This window comes from Microcaecilia unicolor, chromosome 8 (genome assembly GCF_901765095.1).
Source record: "Microcaecilia unicolor chromosome 8, aMicUni1.1, whole genome shotgun sequence".
NCBI classification, from domain to species: domain Eukaryota; kingdom Metazoa; phylum Chordata; class Amphibia; order Gymnophiona; family Siphonopidae; genus Microcaecilia; species Microcaecilia unicolor.
Window position 1 is genome coordinate 110327523 of NC_044038.1, and position 20997 is coordinate 110348519.

Consider the following 20997-nt stretch of genomic DNA (forward strand, 5'->3'; position numbering starts at 1 on the left):
TATCAAAATCTGTGTGGATTGCGTATTCTTTGGGAACCCCCTGCCTCTGTGAAGTGGACCCCGGGACCAACCCTAGACAACGATAGGTGACGGGGCAGGAGCAAAGGCCACAAGCTCCTGCCTCTTGCAGCCTCTAAAAGAAAATGGCTGCTATGAAATCTTCCCCAGGGGTCTGTGCTGGGACCGCTGCTTTTTAACATATTTATAAATGATCTAGAGTTGGGAGTAACTAGTGAGATAATTAAATTTGCTGATGACACAAAGTTGTTAAATCGAGAGAAGATTGTGAAAAATTACAAGAGGACCTTATGAGACTGGGAGTCTAAATGGCAGCCTAAGTTTAATGTGAGCAAGTGCAAAGTGATGCATGTTGGAAAGAGGAACCCGAACTATAGCTACGTAATGCAAGGTTCCACATTAGGAGTCACTGACCAAGAAAGGGATCTTGGCATCGTTGTTGATGATACATAGAAACCCTCCGCTCAGTGTGCTGCAGCGGCTAAGAAAGCAAATAAAATGTTAGGTATTATTAGGAAAGGAATGGAAAACAAAAGTGAGGCCGTTATAACGCCTTTGTATCGGTCCATGGTGCGACCGCACCTTGAATATTGTATTCAATTCTGGTCGCTGCATCTCAAAAAAGATATAGTGGAATTAGAAAAGGTTACAGAGAAGGGTAACGAAAATGATAAAGGGGATGGAACGACTTCCCTATGAAGAAAAGCTGAAGCGGCTAGGGCTCTTCAGCTTGGAGAAGAGATGGCTGAGGGGCGATATGATAGAGGTCTATAAAATAATGAATGGAGTGGAATGGGTAGACGTGAATCGTTTGTTTACTCTTTCCAAAAATACTAGGACTAGGGGGCATGCGATGAAGCTACAAAGTAGTAAATTTAGTATGAATCAGAGAAAAATTTTCTTCACTCAACGTGTAATTAAACTCGAATTTGTTTGCAGAGAATGTGGTAAAGGAGGTTAGCTTAGCAGGATTTAAAAAGGGTCTGGATGGCTTCCTAATGGAAAAGTCCATAGACTATTATTAAATTGACTTGGAAAAATCCACTGCTTATTTCTGGGATATGCATCATAAAATGTATTGAGCTTTTCTGGGATCTTGCCAGGTATTTGTGACCTAGATTGGCCACTGTTGGAAACAGGATGCTGGGCTTAATAGACAATACTTATATTATACTTATGTATTTACGTACTTAGCAGCCAAAAGGGGCAGAAGCGAATGGTCTTCACTCCTGCCCCCAATGACCCCCACGGACCATCAGGGATATAAGGTAGGTCCAGAGGGGCCTATCTATACCGCAGGGAAATGGGGGTTGGACATCCCAGTTGCCAAGCCAGATCACAAGTACCTGGCAGAAACCCAATTTAATAGCAACATTCCATTCTACCAATCCTGGGGCAAGCAGTGGCTTCCCCCATGTCCATCTCATTAACAGGCTATGGAATTTTCCTCCAGGTGCTTGTCCAAACATTTTTTAAATCCAGAAACGCTATCCACATCCTCCGGCAGTGAGTTCCAGAGCTCAACTATTTTTGAGTGAAAAAATATTTCCTCCTATTTCCATGTATTTTCATTGAGTGGCCCCTAGTCTTTGTACTTTTTGAAAGAGTAAAAAATCAATTCACTTATCCATTCTACACTACTCAGGATTTTGTCGACCTCTGTCATAACCCCCCTCAGCCTTCGCTTTTCCAAGCTGAAGAGCCCTAACCTCTTTAGCATTTTCTCATATGAGAGGAGTTCCATCCCTTTTATCCTTTTGGTCGGCCTTCTTTGAACCTTTTCTAATTCTGCTATATCCTTTTTAAGAAACGGCGACCAGGACTGCACACACTACTCAAGTTGAGGTCACACAGTGGAGCAATATAGAAGCATAATATTCTTTTGTCTTATTTTCCATCCCTTTCCTAATAATTCCTAGCATTCTGTTTGCTTTTTTGGCCAGTGCTGCACACTGGGCAGAAGATTTCAGCATATTGTCTACATTGACACCTAGATTTTTCTTGGGTGCTGACTCCTAAGGTGGACCCTATCATCAAGTAACTATGATTTGGATTATTCTTCTCAATGTGCATCACTTTGCATTTGTCCACATTAAATTTCATCTGCCATTTGGTTGCCCAGTCTTCCAGTTTCCTAAGGTCTTCCTGTAACTTTTCACAGTGCACATATGTTTTAACAACTTTGAATAGTTTTGTGTCATCTGCAAATTTAATCACCTCACTTGTTCCGATTTCCAGATCTTTTAAAAATATGTTAAATAGCATCTCCTCTATTCACCCTCCTCCACTGAGAAAACTACTACTACTACTACTTAACTCTAACCTGTTTTCTATCCAGCAGTTAGGCCTAGCCTTTTCAGTAAGGGTGTCCAGGATTCAAGTAGCAATCTGCGCTGGCTGCAGCAACTGATGGAGGCAGAGAACATTTCCTGCCTCGTGTCTGGAGCGGCCTTCTTAGCAGATGTCCTATATCATCTAGTCCGCCTGGCCTCTTGGTCAGTGTACTCGATTGTGCTGGGCCGACTCTGGCTGTGATTCCACCACTGGGTGTCGGATGCCACCTTCAAGAAGCTTTTTAGTCATTGGCTGTTTCAAGGGTGCTTGCTATTTGGGGATGAACTGAAGAAGCTGGTGAAGGATATGGGAGAGGCTAGACCCTCGTGTTAACCTGATCTGAGGCCTAAGGGCTCTCATTGGTCCCTCACGTCCAGTGGTCGCTCCAGGGAGGGTGGGCCATTTCCAGCCAGCTTGGAGTGCTCGACCTACGCTTTCATTTCAGGGAGGACCCTTTCAGTTGAGTTCCTTTCGGGGCCCTAGGTGAGTTGGCCCTTCTGCTACTGCAGATGGAGCTCCAGCAGCCCATCTTGCCCAATGTAGATGTTCCAGGCCCCTTGATAGTGCACCACAAGTGGGCCCACATCACCTTGGACAAATGGGTTCTGGAGGCGGTCGAGAAGAGATACTTCCTGGAGTTTGCCCACTTGTTCCCGATGCCTTCATGCCTTCACCATGTGACTTGGAGTAAAAGTGACAGGCTGTTGCCTTTACTGTCGAGCATCTGTTGGAACTTGGTGGTGTGGAGCTGATGCCTCGCGAAGACTGCGGTCTGAGTCATTACTTTGTGGTTCCACATGAAGGGATCTCATTGTGGAAGGGAGTGAATTACCTGCCTGCAGGTACATCATTTTCACATGGAAATCCTCAGGTCAGTGATCACCTTGGTTTTGCCCTGGACCTCACAGAAGCCTATCTGCACATTGTTGTCACAGCCTATCACAGGTATTATCTTTACTTCTGTGTTCTTGGGCACCATTACCAGTTTTTGGACCCTGCCCTTGACCCCCAGCACATTTTCCAAGGTTATGGTGGTGGTTGCTGCTTATCTGCATCAGGTTATATCCTTATTTGGATGACTGGCTGATTTGAGTGGACTTGGCAGCGGAGGCCAACCTGCCCACTTCCCAAGTCATCTCCCAGTTGGAGACCCGAGGCTGGTTTATGAATTGGAGCAAGAATTGCCTGATTCTCTCCCAGGCCCTTGAGTACCTGGGAATCCACTTTGACTCTGCCCAAGGGATGTGTTTCTCCCAGAGGAATGGTCTGAGAAACTTCAAGCTCAGAAGCTCAGATTGTGGTAGCTTCTACTTGCAGCTCCTGGTCTCCATGGCAAAGATGTTGGGAGGTGGTGTCTTGGGTGAGGGTTCACATGCAGCCCTTGCAGAGGGCCCTGTTGTCTTGTTGGGCCCCAGTCTTTCAGGACTTCCCTCATCCTCTGCCTCTTTCACCCACGGCGAGAATCTGTCTATCCTTGTGGGGTAGCTTAGTTTACCTCCTGAGGGGGGTGCTTCTGGATCCCCCACAGTGGTGCTTGACACCATGGATGTGAGTCTTCTTGGCTGGGGAGCTCATTGCCTGGGCCACGTAGCTCAGGGAACTTGGACCATGCAGGAGGTGGTTTGGTCCATCAAATTGAAAGCACAGGCGGTTCTCACCTGACCCTGTTGGAATTCCTCCTGCTCCTTCGAGGGTAGGTGGTAAGAATGATATTGGACAATGCCACTACAGTGGCTTATATTAACAAGCAGGGAGGCACCAGGAGTCAGGTGGTAGTCTTGGAAGCAGTGTACCTCTCTCAGTGAGCAGAGAGACACCTGCAGGCCCTCAGGCAGACTTTCTCAGTCACTCTCTCCTGGGTCCAGTAGAATTAGAGCTGAGGGAACAGGCCTTTCAGCTCATTATGGACCACTGGGACCCTCTGCTGTTCATTCTGATAGCCTCTGAAGTTTGGCGAACTATAAGATACTGATGCTGATTATCTTTAGGACTACGGCGGAAGATCTCGTTGGGTCCTAATGGCACGTTGAAAACTAAAAGCAAGAAACTATCCAAAGAAGGACCTTGTTTTGTTTTGTACATTTGTACCCCGCGCTTTCCCACTCATGGCAGGCTCAATGCAGCTTACATGGGCAATGGAGGGTTAAGTGACTTGCCAGAGTCACAAGGAGCTGCCTGTGCCTGAAGTGGGAATCAAACTCAGTTCCTCAGTTCCCCAGGGACCAAAGTCCACCACCCTAACCACTAGGCCAATGTACTTTGTGAGCTATTAATTCACGGTCTTTTGAAAACCTGAGGAGCAGGATTATCATCTCATTTGAGTTTAGCTTGTACAACCACTGCGAACTGAAATGAACGTTTCGAAGTGGGCTCACAAGATCTATTGAGTCATACTTAAATGGTTGTATATAAAGCATGACGATACAATTGACAATATATCCAGGAGGATTGTAATATTCCTGTATCAAGTGATCAGTTTTGGAATTTAGGGTAGAAGGAATGTATGTGGAGTGAGAGAATGCAGATATAAGAATTTTGTGAAGTGAAATACATTATATGATAACGTTGATAAAGTGAAATAAATGTGTTACAGTATATCGCAGTTGCATTAATAATCAGTGAATATGCTAGAGAGAGATTTGCATGCACAGCTTCTATGGTATGCAAATCTTTCTCATGGCTATTCTGAAAACCTGGCTTGCCTGTGGACCTTGAGGACCAGAATTGATTAGTCCTGCTCTGTCTTCTCTCCTGATTGCCCATCATCGTCTGGTCTTGCTAGTAGCTTTGGATTGGCCTCACCAGCAATGTGTGCTTGTTGGTCACCCATTGTTCAGAGGTTGAGGCCTTCTCTGGTAAGGACTGGTAGAAATGAAAGATCCTGATCCTTTCTGTCCCTTGAGAGGAGGCGCTTAGAGAAGCAGTTTTTCTCCTACAGTGGTTTCTATGTTGCTCCACTCTTGGAAGTCCTTCATGTTGCTGGCTTTTATCAGGGTATAGAAGTTTTTTTAAACCTGGAGTGCAGGACAGTCTCTGTCTTTTGAAGGGCTCAGATTCTTAATATTCTGTTTTCTGCTGCAGGGTCTGGTGTTTGGACTTCCTGAGAGTCCAGGTGGCTGCTCTTTCCAGTTTTCAGGGTTTGCTTTTGCATGGTGAGGGGTCCTGTTTTCTGAGAGACGTGGCACAATTTTTAACCCCCCCCCCCCCCCCCCCCCCAATATGTTCCTCCTTTCCCTCATGGGACCTAATCTGGTTCTCTGAGTACTTGCCAAGGCTCCATTTTAGTCTCTGCACTCAGTCTCCATTGAAGACTTCACTCTCAAGACAGTTTTTCTGGTCTCCATCACCTTGAAGAGTTTCCGAGCTACAAACTCTGTCTTGTCAGGCCATATCTCTCCATTGTGGAGGATTTAGTTTCTTTTCACATGGTCCCTTCCTTCTTCCCTAAGGTTGTTTCTCCCTTCATGTGAGTCAGGAAGTTTGCTTGCCCTGATTTGTGAAGGAGAGCTCTATTCCTATGGACCGGAGGCTCCATAAGCTGGATGTCTGGAGGATGCTGCTATGGTACCTGAAGTAGACTAATGATTTTCACCTTACTGATCACCTCTTTGTTTTTTTAAAGGCCCCAGGCAGCCTCTAAATCCTCCATTGTGAGGTAAATCAAGGCAGGGAATCTTATTTTCAAGAATCACACAGTGCTTCAGGGCCTGAAGTCCTACTCCGTATGGGCTCATGCCACTTCCTGGGAAGAGGCCCAGGAGGTGGTTCCTGGGTTCCTGAAGAGATTTGTAGAGCAACCACATGGTTGTCTCTGCATTCATTTGTCAAGCGCTGCAGATTGGATGTGTCTGCTAGGGTCTATTCGGACTTTGACAGGACCCTCATTCAGGGGGCCAGTAGATCTGCTTCAGTACATCCCACTTGTGCAGAACAGTGTAGCTAGACACTAAGGAAGGAGAAATTATGTCTTAGCTGATAATTTTCTTTCCTTTAGTCAGCTACATTGTTCTGCATCCCATCCTCACACTAGGGCCCTTCAGTGGTTAAAAAAATGAGAAGAGTCTAATCACTGTTGGAAACAGGATGCTGGGCTTGATGCACCTTCAGTCTGTCCCAGTATGGCAATACTTATGTACTTATGTGCAATTGCTATATCCTGAAGTAGGCAGGTAGCGAGTCCCACTCTGTAGTGTGTGCGCACTAATTATCATTGCAGCTGCAGTGACTGATGGGGCATAGGTGTGTTAAAAAAAAGGGACCTTTTGCTACTTTGCCAGATGCATACTGTATCTTTCCAGGGAGCACCACCAGCTAATACTGGTGAGGTCAATGGTAAAGCTCAGCCTTTTTCTCTGCTTGCATCTGCTGGTAGGAAGGGATAGTACCCACTTGTGCAGAACAGTGTAGCTGCCTAAAGGAAAGAAAATTATCAGGTAAGACATAATTTCTCCTTGAAATTTCCAACTCTTGCCACATAATTACTTGAGCTGCCACAGGGGCTGTGACTGTGTTAAGCATAATGTTTACTAGAAACGAGGACGTAGAACTTTGATTTCAATGTTAATTTTGAGCCCAGTATTCTCAAAAAATTATTGGAGGTGGGAACTCAAACTCTTTAGTGAAATGCCCCTCTGCTTCTGCTCCCCATGTCTTCCCTGATGCTGCTGCTGCTTTCTCAGTCCACAGAAAAAAATGGAGTTGAAAGGCTGCTAGCAGCATAGGCACAATGCAAGAGTATGTGAACTTGGCTCTTCTGTTTCCTTTCCCTCATCTATGGAAGCATGTATGGGGCTAGTAGGAGCAGTTACTGGGAGCACATGCTCTCGTGCTTCCCTTGTAGAGTCATCTTGCTTCCTACTTCAGATCCGCAAGGGGAAGGGAGGTGGATTATGTCCTGCAGATCCTGGCATTTCCAGGTAGTAATGTAAACCTGAACTGGGTTGGCTGACCTGACGGGTATACTGTATCATTTGTATTGTCAAACTGTTTGAAAAATCCTAATCTCTAGAAACTTTTTAAACGCTTTTTGTGTAGTCAGTGAACTAGATTATAAACTGTTGAAAAATCCTAACCTCTAGATACTTTTAAACACTTTTGTGTAGCTCAGTGAACTATAGGATTGTATACTACCAGGGTCGACCCTTAACCACTTCCTCCGCTCCTAATGAAAATATAGGAGAGCGGAAAATAGGGTTTAAGCAAAATTTAAATATCTCACTTGGGACTCTAGCCCTCTAAAGATAGAACAGCTTATGCAGAGGACTCACGAGCCTCTACTTCCTGTAGCACACTTAATATAATTTTGCTGTATTTGTAGTACTGAACTACTCTGCTACCTGAATTGTAATATCATTCGCAACTACTGTATATCACTGAATAATTCTGGAATGTTATAATAAATTACTGAAGACTTCTAACCAACGACCACTCTAAAGTTACCCTACCACGTTACAACAGGCCATACTACTGACTGTAAAACCTCGTCAGATAACATCGTCTTGCACGGCCGACCAATAATTTTAACTAGATTGCTGCACTATTCTAACCAAAGCCAACATGAACACATTAAAAGCAGCTTGTTAGTGTTCATGTTGGCTTTGGTAGAATAGTGCAGCAATCTAGTTAAAATTATTGGTCGGCGTGCAAGATGGTGTACCTGACGAGGTTTTACAGTCAGTAGTATGGTCTGTTGTAATGTGGTAGGGTAACTTTAGAGTGGTCGTATATATTTTCTTCCCCCTAATCTACTACGCATGCACAAATCCCATGCAGACAACAATCTACCCACTGCACACAAACCCTACAGACAACTACACTACAGAGGACAAAAGAATAACAACCAATTAAAAGGAAAACTCAACTACGCACGGAAACAACCAACAGAAAGGGCAGAAAGGACACAACAATCCAGATGCCAAGAAAACAGACAACTAATAAAAATCAACACATCCTCATCCCAAACAGGACCCCTACCTAGGAATACAACTAGGCTATGTAACGCTAGATCAGCAGTTAATAAACAATAACAGACTGGATCACCACAGACAAGCTCGATCTCATTACTGAAACCTGGATTCATGACATTAAAAGACCCCATAATTTTGGATCTATGTTCCCCAGGCTACCAAAATTATCCACTGGACAAGGAATGGAAAAAGAGGAGGAGGAATAGCCATAATCTACAGATCCCAGTTCACCATTACAACCACAGCTGAATCCATCCTGCCGCAACTTGAAATTGCCTCAGTAAGAATCAATCACCCCAGACCTAATGGAACACCTTAACATAGTCCTTGCTCTACAGGACCGCCAGGGAATTGGCAAGATTGCCAAAACTACTTTATGGACTTTCATATCAAAAATATGTGTCACTGCCTCAAAACTTACTATAGTTGGAGATATTAACGTACACCTTGAAGACCCTACCTCAACAAACGTTCAAGAATGCGAAGAATTCCTTCAATTATGGGACTTCTATAGGCCAACAACGCAGCAAACCCACTGCAGCAAACCCACTCTAAAGGACATGCATTAGATATCATCACACACAAATTTGCCCCGACTTAAATTTGGTACTAACAAATGTAAAATGGACACCCATACCATGGTCCGACCAGTATACAGCAAACTTCTCCCTCGCATGGCGAAAGAAAGAATCAACCCACAAACAAGAACGTACAACCTACACCACCAGAGGCAAAATTGACCCGTCAATATTCTGGCAACAGTTCTATGATAACGAATGGGCTACAAAGACAGATTCAAACCAATTTCTCCAAGAATGGGACAAAAGATGCAGAAACACATTAGATAATATAGCACCACTCCAAACCAGAACCTCACACAGAAAGAACTCAATACCATAGTTCAGCGAAGAACTGAAAAAGCTAAAAACTCAAGTCAGAAGATTAGAACGAGTATGGAATAAAAAGAAAGACGAATCCACACTCACCGCCTGGAAGCAATTACAAAGAAAATACAAATACACCATAAGACAAACTAAAAGACTATACTATAAAATTAAAATTGGACCTGATTTCAAGGACACACACAAAATCTTCCAACTCGTGAACAAACTACTAGACACTACACCGGTAACTTCCAACACCGCAGATAAACCAGCAGCAGACGATCTCGTGAAATACTTCAATGAGAAAATCACAAAACTACGTCTCCTGATACCCGCCAACACCATAAACTATACCGAACTCCTTGAGTGCCTAGACCCAAATCCTGCCGAATGCCCTGCGGACAGAATCTGGACCAACTTCGAGACGCTATCAGAGGACATCGTCTCCCTAAAGATCAAAAGATTCGCCAAGTCTCACTGCAAATTAGACATATGCCCTAACAACCTAATAAAGTCAGCCCCCAACAATTCATAACAGACCTCACCGAACACCTAAACTATATGTTACAAAACGGATACTTCCCAAAGGATAAAGGAAATATCGTTCCTCACCCCTGACACTAACGAAAGATGCAAAGAAAGCACAAACGATCTGACCAACTATCGTCCAGTAGCATCCATTCCTCTAATAACTAAATTAACAGAAGGACGTAGTGACCAATCAACATCACCGACTACCTAAATAAATGCCCCATACTGCACAACTCTCACTCAGGTTCCGCGGGCTCTAACCACATGCACCGAAACAGTATAGTTTACCTCTTACGACTAAATTTAAACAACTAATCGCATGGGTTATAACATATTCTTCTACAATTCGATATGTCCATTGGCTGTGATAGGGTCGATCATGAATACTATTAAACATCCTTGAATAGTTTGGCAATCGGTGGAACGTCCTCAAATGGTCAAAGTCTTCCTAACCACTCAATCTTACCAAATGATATCTAACTCGAACCGCCTCAGACACATGGACACCTAATGTGGACGTCCCCCAGGGACCCCCCTCCTCGTCCGACTCTCTTCAAACCTAATGATGCCACCCTTAGCCAAATTACTATCCCAATCAAACCTCAATCGATACATATACGTAGATGATGTAACGATCTACATCCCGTTCAAAATGATCTAACGGAAGAGATCCACGATGGCGACGGTGTGTGACTTGAACCGACAGACGCGTTCTGAATAGTGCTCCTTTCTTTCCGAGCACTGCCCCTTTCTTTCCGAGCACTCTACCAAAACCCTTGTCACCTCTTGTTTAGACTACTGCAATCTGCTTCTTGCTGGCCTCCCACTTAGTCAACCTCTCCCCTCTCCAATCGGTTTCAAAACTCTGCTGCCCATCTTGTCTTCTGCCAGGGTCGCTTTACTCATACTATCCCTCTCCTCAAGTCGCTTCACTGGCTCCCTATCCGTTTTCGTATCCTGTTCAAACTTCTTCTACTAACTTATAAATGTACTCACTCTGCTGCTCCCCAGTATCTCTCCACACTCGTCCTTCCCTACACCCATTCCCGTGCACTCCGCTCCCTGGATAAATCCCTTCTCCACTACTGCCAACTCCAGACTTCGTGCCTTCTGTCTCGCTGCACCCCTACGCCTGGAATAAACTTCCTGAGCCCTACGTCTTGCCCCATCCTTGGCCACCTTTAAATCTAGACTGAAAGCCCACCTCTTTGACATTGCTTTGACTCGTAACCACTTGTAACCACTCGCCTCCACCTACCCTCCTCTCCTCCTTCCTGTACACATTAATTGATTTGATTTGCTTACTTTATTTTTGTCTATTAGATTGTAAGCTCTTTGAGCAGGGACTGTCTTTCTTCTATGTTTGTGCAGCGCTGCGTACGCCTTGTAGCGCTATAGAAATGCTAAATAGTAGTAGTAGTAGTGCTCAAGCTGACTCTGGAAAGAGCCTCTTACCTGCTGTTTCAGATGGGTAAGAGACGAGGGAAAGTCAAGGAGATTCCCTCTGCCCCAGGCGATAAACCTCCACTCCAACAGCCGATGCTCGAACACTTTGGAATTGTGTCTGGCTCAGTTATGACCTCTACTCCTGCTGCTGGAGTCCGCCCCTCGGAGCCGACCGACAGTGTCGACGGGGCTTCTTTGAGCCCTGTCCCATGTACAGCACCACCCCAACCAGGAAAAGAGAGCTTTGTGGCGAGTCCTGTTGCTTCAATCCTGCCAGGTGAAAGGAGCATTCAGGGAGCGAACTTGCTCGAAGCTGGAACAAACGCTGTAAGCTTGAATATTCCAGAGGAAAGCTCTACTCCTGCTGTGACTGTGAGTATCCTGGAACAAGTTGCTAAAGCACCTCCACTGGTTTTTGAGGGGAAGTTGGAAAGACCTGCTGTAGTGACATTAGAGTCACTTTGGGATTTAAATTCCACAACTCTCTCTGCTTTACAAACAATGATAGTAAAGAATTCTGAAACTATCAAGGTTTTGGCTGGGTCTACATTGAAACAATTACAAATTAATGATCTCCAAGCAGCAGAGGTAAAAACCCTCTCTGGCAAACTTGAAAAAATGGAAATCGTGGAGCAGTCTTTGATTAAAGAAAGGAATTTTGCCTCTAACCGCTTGGAATATTTGGAGAATCAATCAAAGAGACTTAACCTAAGAATTATTAACTTTCCTAAATCTCCACTTGTGTCACCAGTACAAATGGTTAAGAAATATTTAGTAGAAATCCTGGGACTACCTGAAAATTCTTTACCACCTATTACAAGGGCTTACTATTTGCAAATTACTGGGGAAAACCCAGATAATTTAAACCCTCAAGGTGTAATAAACTTGACTGAGTTCATGGAATCATCTCTGGAGGTTGTCATGCAAAGAACTACTTTGTTAGTGACATTTGCATTATAATTAGATAGAGATGCTGTACTCAGACTGTCCTTGAGACATTTGAATTCTTTATTTTTAGATTCAAAAGTAAGGGTTTTCCCGGATTTATCCAGGGAAACCCAAAAGAGAAGAAACTTATTTCTTTTACAGCGTCCTAGGGTAGTAGCTTTAGGAGCAAATTTTCAATTGAAATTTCCTTGTGTTTGTAGGATACTGTATCAAACAAAGCAATACCAATTTTTTGAACCTAAGCAGTTAGAGAAGTTTTTATTAAGCAAAGGAGTGTGGTAGCCGTGTTAGTCCACTCTTAAGGTTATCAATAGAAATCAAACAAAATAAAACATGGAAAAGAAAATAAGATGATACCTTTTTTTATTGGACATAACATAATACATTCTTGATTAGCTTTCGAAGGTTGCCTTCTTCCTCAGATCGGAAATAAGCAAATGTGATAGCTGACAGTGTATATAAGTGAAACATTCAAGCATTACTATGACAGGGTGGGAGGAGGGGGGTGGGTAGGAAGTATGCATGGGGACATCAAAGCATATCATTGATATTCTAACAGGGTGGGTGTGGATAGGTGAGGGGAGGGTGATCAACAGAGACATACAGCTTTATGGTTTATAATGGGCTAGGAACCCCAGATCCTTGTACGTCCTTTCTGTTGGGTGTTAAAATATTCAATCATTCTGACTTCAAAGGTCTTACGTTCTTGTATGGTTTTAAAGTTACCTTTGAGGATTCTCATTGTGAAATCACTGGTACAGTGTCCTGGTCCTGTAAATGTTGACCAACAGGCGTGGGAACCCTGCTGGCACCAGATATTATGGACATACAAAAATACATTGAGAGGGGCACAGACAGCTCTCAGATAATAAATACTACAGGAAACTAACTGAGGACCCCACACAGGATTACACAAACAGCTGAAAGACCTTATCAAAACATTTCCTACACAAGCGCAACCTCACCTGAAGAAACTCATACCCAAATCAACCTTCCGTGGGCACATTTACATGCTACCCAAGATCCACAACTGGGAAACCCTGGCAGACCAATCATATCAGGTATTGGCACACTCACGGAAGAAATATCTGGATTCATAGAGGGAATTCTGAAACCTCTCGTACACAAAACTAACAGCTTCATACAAGACACCACAGACTTTCTGAATAAATTGAAAAAATATTCAAGCAACTACCACCTAACACCCTTCTGGTCACGATGGATGTAGAATCACTATACAGCAACATTCCACATGCGGATGGCATAGCTGCATGTGTAAGACTCCTAAAAAAATCCACACTGGACCATCAATACTCACCAGAAACTATTACAAAATTAATCAAATTCATCTTAACTCACAACTGCTTCCACTTTAACAATGATATCTATCTGCAAATAATGGGCACTGCGATGGGCACCAGGACAGCACCCCAATATGCCAACCTTTTTATGGCTGAGCTGGAAGAGACATTTCTGCATACACACCAGACCAAACCTCTAAAATACTACCGGTACATCGATGACATTTTTATGATTTGGACGGAGGGTGAAGAAAACTCTGAAACAATTTTATTCTGCATTCAATACATACCATCCTACAATCAGATTCAAAATTGACTACTCCCCAGAAAAAGTCAATTTTTTGGGACACCACGGTCTCAATCAGTGATGGCTGTATACAAACATCTATTACAAGAAACCCACAGACAGATGTAGCTACCTCCACAACTCCAGCTTCCATCCTTCACATACAAAAAGATCCATCATTTACAGCCAAGCCACAAGATACCACCGTATCTGCTCTGACCCAGGGGACAGAGACAGACACCTTAAAACCCTGACTGAATCCTTCAAACAGAAGGGCTACAACCCAAAATAATCTCCAAGAATATTGCCTCCTCCCTCAAAACACCCAGGGAGAATCTGCTACAGTACAAAAGAAAAAATCCACAGACAGAATCCCGCTTGTAGTGACATACAATCCAGAGCTGGAAAAACTGAGGAAAATCATAAGAGATCTACAACCTATACTCCAGGAGGATGAATTACTGAAAGAGATATTCCCATCCCCACCAGTACTGGCCTTCCGACAGCCACCCAATTTAAAACACAAGCTAATCAGAAGTAAATTCCTTCACAGACTGAAAGGAACAGAAGGGCACACTTCCCTGTAATTTATCCAGTTGCAAACTATGCCAAAATATTCACAGGACCCCAAAGTCATCCACAAAGGAAAGATATTAAACATAAAGGGATCTTTCACTTGCTCATCTTCCAATGTGGTATATATCATTCAGTGTAAAAAATGTAACGAAGGATGCTATATTGGAGAAACAGGCCAGATGCTTAAGACAAGATTCAATTTACATAGACATCATATGAACAATACTGGTGCCAGCAGGGTTCCCACGCCTGTTGGTCAACATTTTACAGGACCAGGACACTGTACCAGTGATTTCACAGTGAGAATCCTCAAAGGTAACTTTAAAATCATACAAGAAAGTAAGACCTTTGAAGTCAGAATGATTGAATATTTTAACACCCAACAGAAAGGACTTAACAAGGATCTGGGGTTCCTAGCCCATTATAAACCATAAAGCTATATGTCTCTGTTGATCACCCTCCCCTCACCTATCCACACCCACCCTGTTAGAATATCAATGATATGCTTTGATGTCCCCATGCATACTTCCTACCCACCCCCTCCTCCCACCCTGTCAGACTGTCATAGTAATGCTGAATGTTTTCACTTATATACACTGTCAGCTAGCACATTTGCTTATTTCGATCTGAGGAAGAAGGGCAACCTTCGAAAGCTAATCAAGAAATGTATAACTTATGTCCAATAAAAAAGGTATCATCTTATTTTCTTTTCCATGTTTTATTTTGTTGATTTCTATGATAATTATTAAGCAAAGAGAGTGTAATTGTGAAAATTTAATCCTGAATGAACACTGTATAGTAGCTTGGATTAAGTCAGCATAGCATGGTGCAGTAGTCTTTTGGTTTAACAATTAGAGAATAGGCTTTGTATATTAGCTTATAATTTAATTCTTTTTCTTGGATCAATTCCTAAATTGTGGTCGATAAGAGTTTTTTTTCTATTTCTCTTTGTATTATTGTTTTCCTATGATAATGTTGCATATTTTGTGTATTTTATTCAAGATTTATTGAATATTGTAATTATTAAAATTTGAAAATAAATTTAAAAAAATGATCTAACAGAAATTACCAACGACATCAAAGTTTCCATATCATGCATTCATGGGCGGACGCATTTCAGCTGAAACAACGCAGAAAAAACGCAATGCCTTATACTCACCTCACAATATAACAAGAACAAATTCACCACCATAAACACTCCAAAACTATCCCTTCCTATCCCTTCCCATATCAGAAACCCTGAAAATTCTTGGAGTCACCATCGATCAACATCTTACACTTGAAAGCCATGTGAAAAATACAACTAAAAAGATGTTCTACTCAATGTGGAAACTCAAAAGGATAAGACCTTTCTTCCCAAGGACCATCTTTCGGAACCTAGTACAATTAATAGTGCTTAGTCATCTGGACTACTGCAATGCACTTTATGCTGGCTGCAAAGAACAAATAATCAAGAGGCTGCAAACTGCCCAGAACACCACAGCCAGACTCATCTACGGAAAAACAAGATATGAAAGTGCTAAACCCCTAAGGGAGAAACTACACTGGCTCCCACTTAAAGAACGAATTACATTCAAGGTATGTTCCCTGGTTCACAAAATCATTCATGGAATGCCCCAGGCCTATATGTCAGACCTGGTAGACTACCACCTAGAAGGTCATCCCGTACATTCCTCAACCTTCACTTCCCCAGTTGCAAAGGCATAAAATACAAACTAACGCATGCGTCGACTTCTGTTACCTGAGTACACAGCTATGGGAACGCACTGCCACGCATCTTAAAAACTACTTATGAACTAACCAACTTCCGCAATCCCTGAAACCCACCTATTTAACAAGGCATACCAATAAAATCCAGCTACTACCAATGTAATACATCACACCTACCTACTATCAAGAATGTGTTTGTCTATTTCTGTTTTTTTAACTTGATCACGGTACATTCCATGACATCTCTACCCACCCATTATCAACGATTACCTACTATTCAGAATGTTTTGCTTATTTCTACTTGTTTAAATCTGAACACGTTACCATATGACACCTGTACCTATTATCAAAATGTTTTGCTTCTTACATCCAATTGTTAATACTCGAGTTTTGTTATTCTCTATATAACCACAATAACTCTGTAAGCCACAGTGAGTCTACAAAGAGGTGGAAAAATGTAGGATATAAATGCAATAAATAAATAAATAAACCAGCAGAGGGGTTTGTATAGAAACCCTCTACATAGTAACATGGAGAGGGATAATCGAACGGGGGTGCCAATTTCTAAGGATGGCCCCATAAAGGGGCGGGGCAACCCGTATTATCGAAACAAGGTGGATGCCCATCTTTCGTTTCGATAATACGGTCGGAGATCGCCCAAATCATGAAATTTAGGTCGACCTTAGAGATGGTCATTCCCGGTTTTCAGCGATAATGGAAAGCGAGGACGCCCATCTCAGAAATGACCAAATCCAAGCCATTTGGTCATGGGAGGAGCCAGCATTTGCAGTGCACTGGTCCCACTGAATGGAAAAAGCCCTTCCCTTACCGATCCGGAAAGGAACGGGCATGCATGAAGGAAATTGCATGCAAATGAACTGCTCGCTGTTAGCTCATTTGCACACGATTTCCTTCCTAAGGAGGGGAAGCGACGGCAGTTGAGGACTTCCTTCCCTGTGACGGCAGTTGAGGACGTCCAAAATGTGGATGTTTGTGAGAAGGACATCCATGCCTGCTATGCCCCTGACACCCCCTTTATTTATTTGGATTTTGGATCACAAGTAGCACTGGGATTTGAACTGGTCACCTCTGGATTGCAAGACCAGTGCTCTAACCTCTAGGTCACTCCTCCACTCCACTCCCTTGAAATTTGGCCATCTCTGTGGGGGGCAGTTGAGGACGTCCAAAATGTTTGAAAGAAGGACGTCCAGGCCTTCATTACCGCTGGCACACACATACCTCCCCCGCCCAGGGACCTGCATGCTGCCCCCCCCCCACACCCACACAGGGATGGCCTAGTGGCCTAGTGGTTAGAGCACTGGTCTTGCACTCCAGAGGTGTCCGGTTCAAATCCCACTGCTGCTACTTGTGATCCAAAATCCAAATAAATAAAAAGGGTGTCGTAGGCATAGCAAAGGCATGGATGTCCTCACAGAAACATCCACATTTTGGACATCTTCAACTGCCGTAGCAGGGAAGGACGTCCTCAACTGCCGTCGCAGGGACGGAGTCATAGCGAAGGACATACTCTTAAAAAAAAAAAAGACAAAAGTTTTTGAAGGTTCGTGACCACTGGGGAAGTCAGGGGAGGTCATCCCTGATTCCCTCCGGTGATCATCTGGTCAGTTCGGGTACCTTTTTGATGCTTGGTTGTGAAAAAAATGGACCAATTCGGCCAAATGCTCGTCAGGGACGCCCTTCTTTTTTCCATTATCGGTCGAGGACGCCCATCTGTTAATCACGCCCCCGTCCCGCCTTCTGTACACTGCCGACATGTCTCCTTGAACTTTGGTCGTCCCCGCGACGGAAAGCAGTTGAGGACGCCCAAAATCGGCTTTCGATTATGCCGATTTGGGCGACCTTAGGAGAAGGACGCCCATTTCCCGGGAAGACGGGTGCCCTTCTCCTTCAAAAATAAGCAGGTTAGTAACATAGTAGATGACAGCAAAGAAAGACCTGTACGGTCTATCCAGTCTGCCCAACAAGATAAACTCATATGTGCTACTTCATGTGTATACCTGACCTTGATTTGTATCTGCCATTTTCAGGGCACAGACCGTCTGCCCAGCACTAGCCCTGCCTCCCAACCACTAGCCTCGCCTCCCACCACCGGCTCTGCCACCCAATCTCCGCTAAGCTTCTGAGGATCCATTGCTTCTGAACAGTATTCCTTTATGTTTATCCCATGCATTTTTGAATTCTGTTACCGTTTTCATCTCCACCACCTCCCACGGAAGGGCAAAAAATACTTCCTGACATTTTTCTTGAGTCTGCCCCTCTTCAATCTCATTTCATGTCCTCTAGTTCTACCGCCTTCCCATCTACGGAAAAGGATTGTTTGCGGATTAATATCTTTCAAATATTTGAACGTATGTATCACATCACCCCTGTTTCTCCTTTCCTCCAGGGTATATATGTTCAGGTCAGCAAGTCTCTCCTCATACGTCTTGTAATGCAAATCCCATACCATTTTTGTAGCTTTCTTTGCACCGCTTCAATTCTTTTTACATCCTTAGCAAGATAAGGCCTCCAAAACTGAACACAATACTCCAGGTGGGGCCTCACCAATGACCTCTAGAGCCAGCTGTCTGTAAAAATCATATATTAGTATGGCAGATTTGCATTTGGGTTTATATTTGAGTAACAAAAAAACAAATGTCTTAACATTGCATCTAATTCCACTTTTCTTTCTGTAGATGTTTCAGAATAACGGTATTGACTGCCAGTCACGTCTGGCTGTGATCATTAAAAACCTAGAGAACATAGTCCTGAACCTCAGAACAATAGGAGGTAAGTGGTAACTAGAAACAGAAAGGATGATGGTAGAGAAGGACCAGAAGGTCCATTTTTTGCTTTTTCTCACCCCTCTCTTGAAGGTACACTTAGCCTGTCAAATTTTCATGAGTGCTACCCTAAATATGTATGAAATAGATTTGCATATATCAGAGGTGGATCAAGATGGCAGCTGTGATGTAGTGTTTTGAGCTATTTTCTTCATGTTATGGGGAAGAGAAAAGGCAGACCGCATGCACTGCTGGGGCAGGTATCTAAATTCCCATTTGTTGGACCGATCGATGGATTTGTTTGCAGGGGGTTGGATCTGGTTGGTGCTCTTGTTTAGAAGCTTCTGGGAGAGAGGAGAAGGGTTGTTATTTCCCTTGGCTGCATAAACAACTTTGAGTCCTGAGGAGCATAAACAACCCCTCGCCATTTCTGCCCTGATACTGCAGCCTCAGTTGAGATTGGGGGCTGGAGCTAGTCGGTTACACAAAGTTTGATTGGCTTTCTTTCACTTAGTGAAGAAGTCATGGACTCAAGTTCTGTGGTGGCTGACGAGTTCTCTTCATCTGGTTCCATGCATGGGTCTGTGCCACAGGGTAAGCAACAAGAGACTGGGAAGACTGTAATTCTGCAATTACAGCAATATGATCTTCAGAAACGACAAGTAATTATTCTTGGGCATAGGCGCCCCATATAAGAGGCTTGGGGAGGCTTGCAAGCAGGACCTCTTCTAATTTTAAAACTGGCAGCAGCTGGAACCCAGCCTTCCTCAGCAACCTGACCACATGGAGCTAACCTGCTCTCACTGCAGCAATTGGTGTTCCCCTCCCCTTCATGACCTTCAGGCACTGTCCCGGGCTGTTGTTGGCTTCAGGTGCCAGCATCTCTCTCGCTTCTCCCTGCAGCCTGATAGTGCTGCTAATTTACCTAGATCGCTGCTATTAGTGACACCACAGCAATTACAGCAGGCTGCCTTGGGGCCTCGGCCTTCCCAGTGATGTCTTCTGCCCTCCTCCGATGCAACTTCCTTTTCCACGTGGGTGGGAGGCAACCTGCTTTAATCTCTGTGGTGTCACTATCAGCAGCGATCAAGGCAAAGTAGCAGCACCATCAGGCTGTAGGGAGAAGAGGGAGAGTCAGAGTCGCTGGATCTGTGAGGTTGGGGTGGAAGGAAAGGGGAGAAATGCTGGACATGTGGAGGGAAGGAGGGAAGAAGAGAGAGGTGCTGGACCTGGGAAGGAGAGGGATAGATGTGGGGGAGGGAGAGGTCAGATTAAAGGAGTGGAAGAGACTGGGGGATACATTGGAGACCCAAGAGGGAGCAATATTGGAACATGAGGAAGGTGGATGGGGAGAGATACAGGCCACAGCAGTAGAAAGGGAAGAAAGGAGAGTGGAGGGACAGGGAGACAGAGAAGAAATGCTGGGCATGGAGAGAGCAAAGGGACAGGAACACAGATGAATAATGCTGAATGGAGAAGGAATAGGGACACATAGGGGGCAATGCTGGACACAGTAGGAGGGATAGCGACAAACAGGGAAATGCAGGAGAGGGCAACACAGAGAGACACAGAGGGAAGATGCCGAATGCAAGAGGAAGACAGGGATTCTGAGAGTTCAGATGCTGAATGTGGAAGGAGGACAGGGACACAGAATGAAAATGCTGGACAGGACCGATAGGGAGCCAGAGGAAAGATGGATGGTGGACATGGAGACAGAAGAAATGTCAAATGGATAGAGGATCCTACAAAAATAGGAGGGAAATATTCAGACTGTGGGAGTTAGACCGGCTAACTCCCGTGGTTGGCACTGAGCCCGGATATTCAATGCCTGGCCATTCCCGGTGACCAGCATTGAATATCCAGTTTATTTTTAGCCAGTTTAAAGATAACTGGCTAAGTCAATATTCAGACTTAGCCAGTTATCTTTAAACTGGCCAAAGATATCCCATGTTTTCATGTGGCCAAATATGGCTGCTAAACCAGCTTTAAAAATAAGCGGATTACCAGTTATATCGGCCAATATAGCCGTCTATCTGCTAGCCGCTAACCGGAGATATTCAGCAGGGGATAGCCAGTTATCACCTGCTGAAAATTGGCAGATAGCTGGTTAAACACTATTTAACCAGTCAGCAGCTGTTCTGGCCGGTTAAATAGCGCTGAATATTGGGAAGAAAAAATAGAGAAAAGCAGAAAATAGACACTGGACCAACGTGA

The 20997-nt window shown here is 43.9% G+C and overlaps 1 protein-coding gene across 1 annotated transcript in view; it reads left to right on the plus strand.

The window, feature by feature from the left end:
- Positions 1–20997, plus strand: part of C8H5orf58 (chromosome 8 C5orf58 homolog) — a 65404-nt gene that overhangs the window by 10985 nt on the left and 33422 nt on the right. The window contains exon 2 of the mRNA XM_030213183.1: positions 18697–18790. Within this exon, the coding sequence (XP_030069043.1) occupies positions 18697–18790 (94 nt within the window). The remainder of the gene's footprint in view (positions 1–18696; positions 18791–20997) is intronic.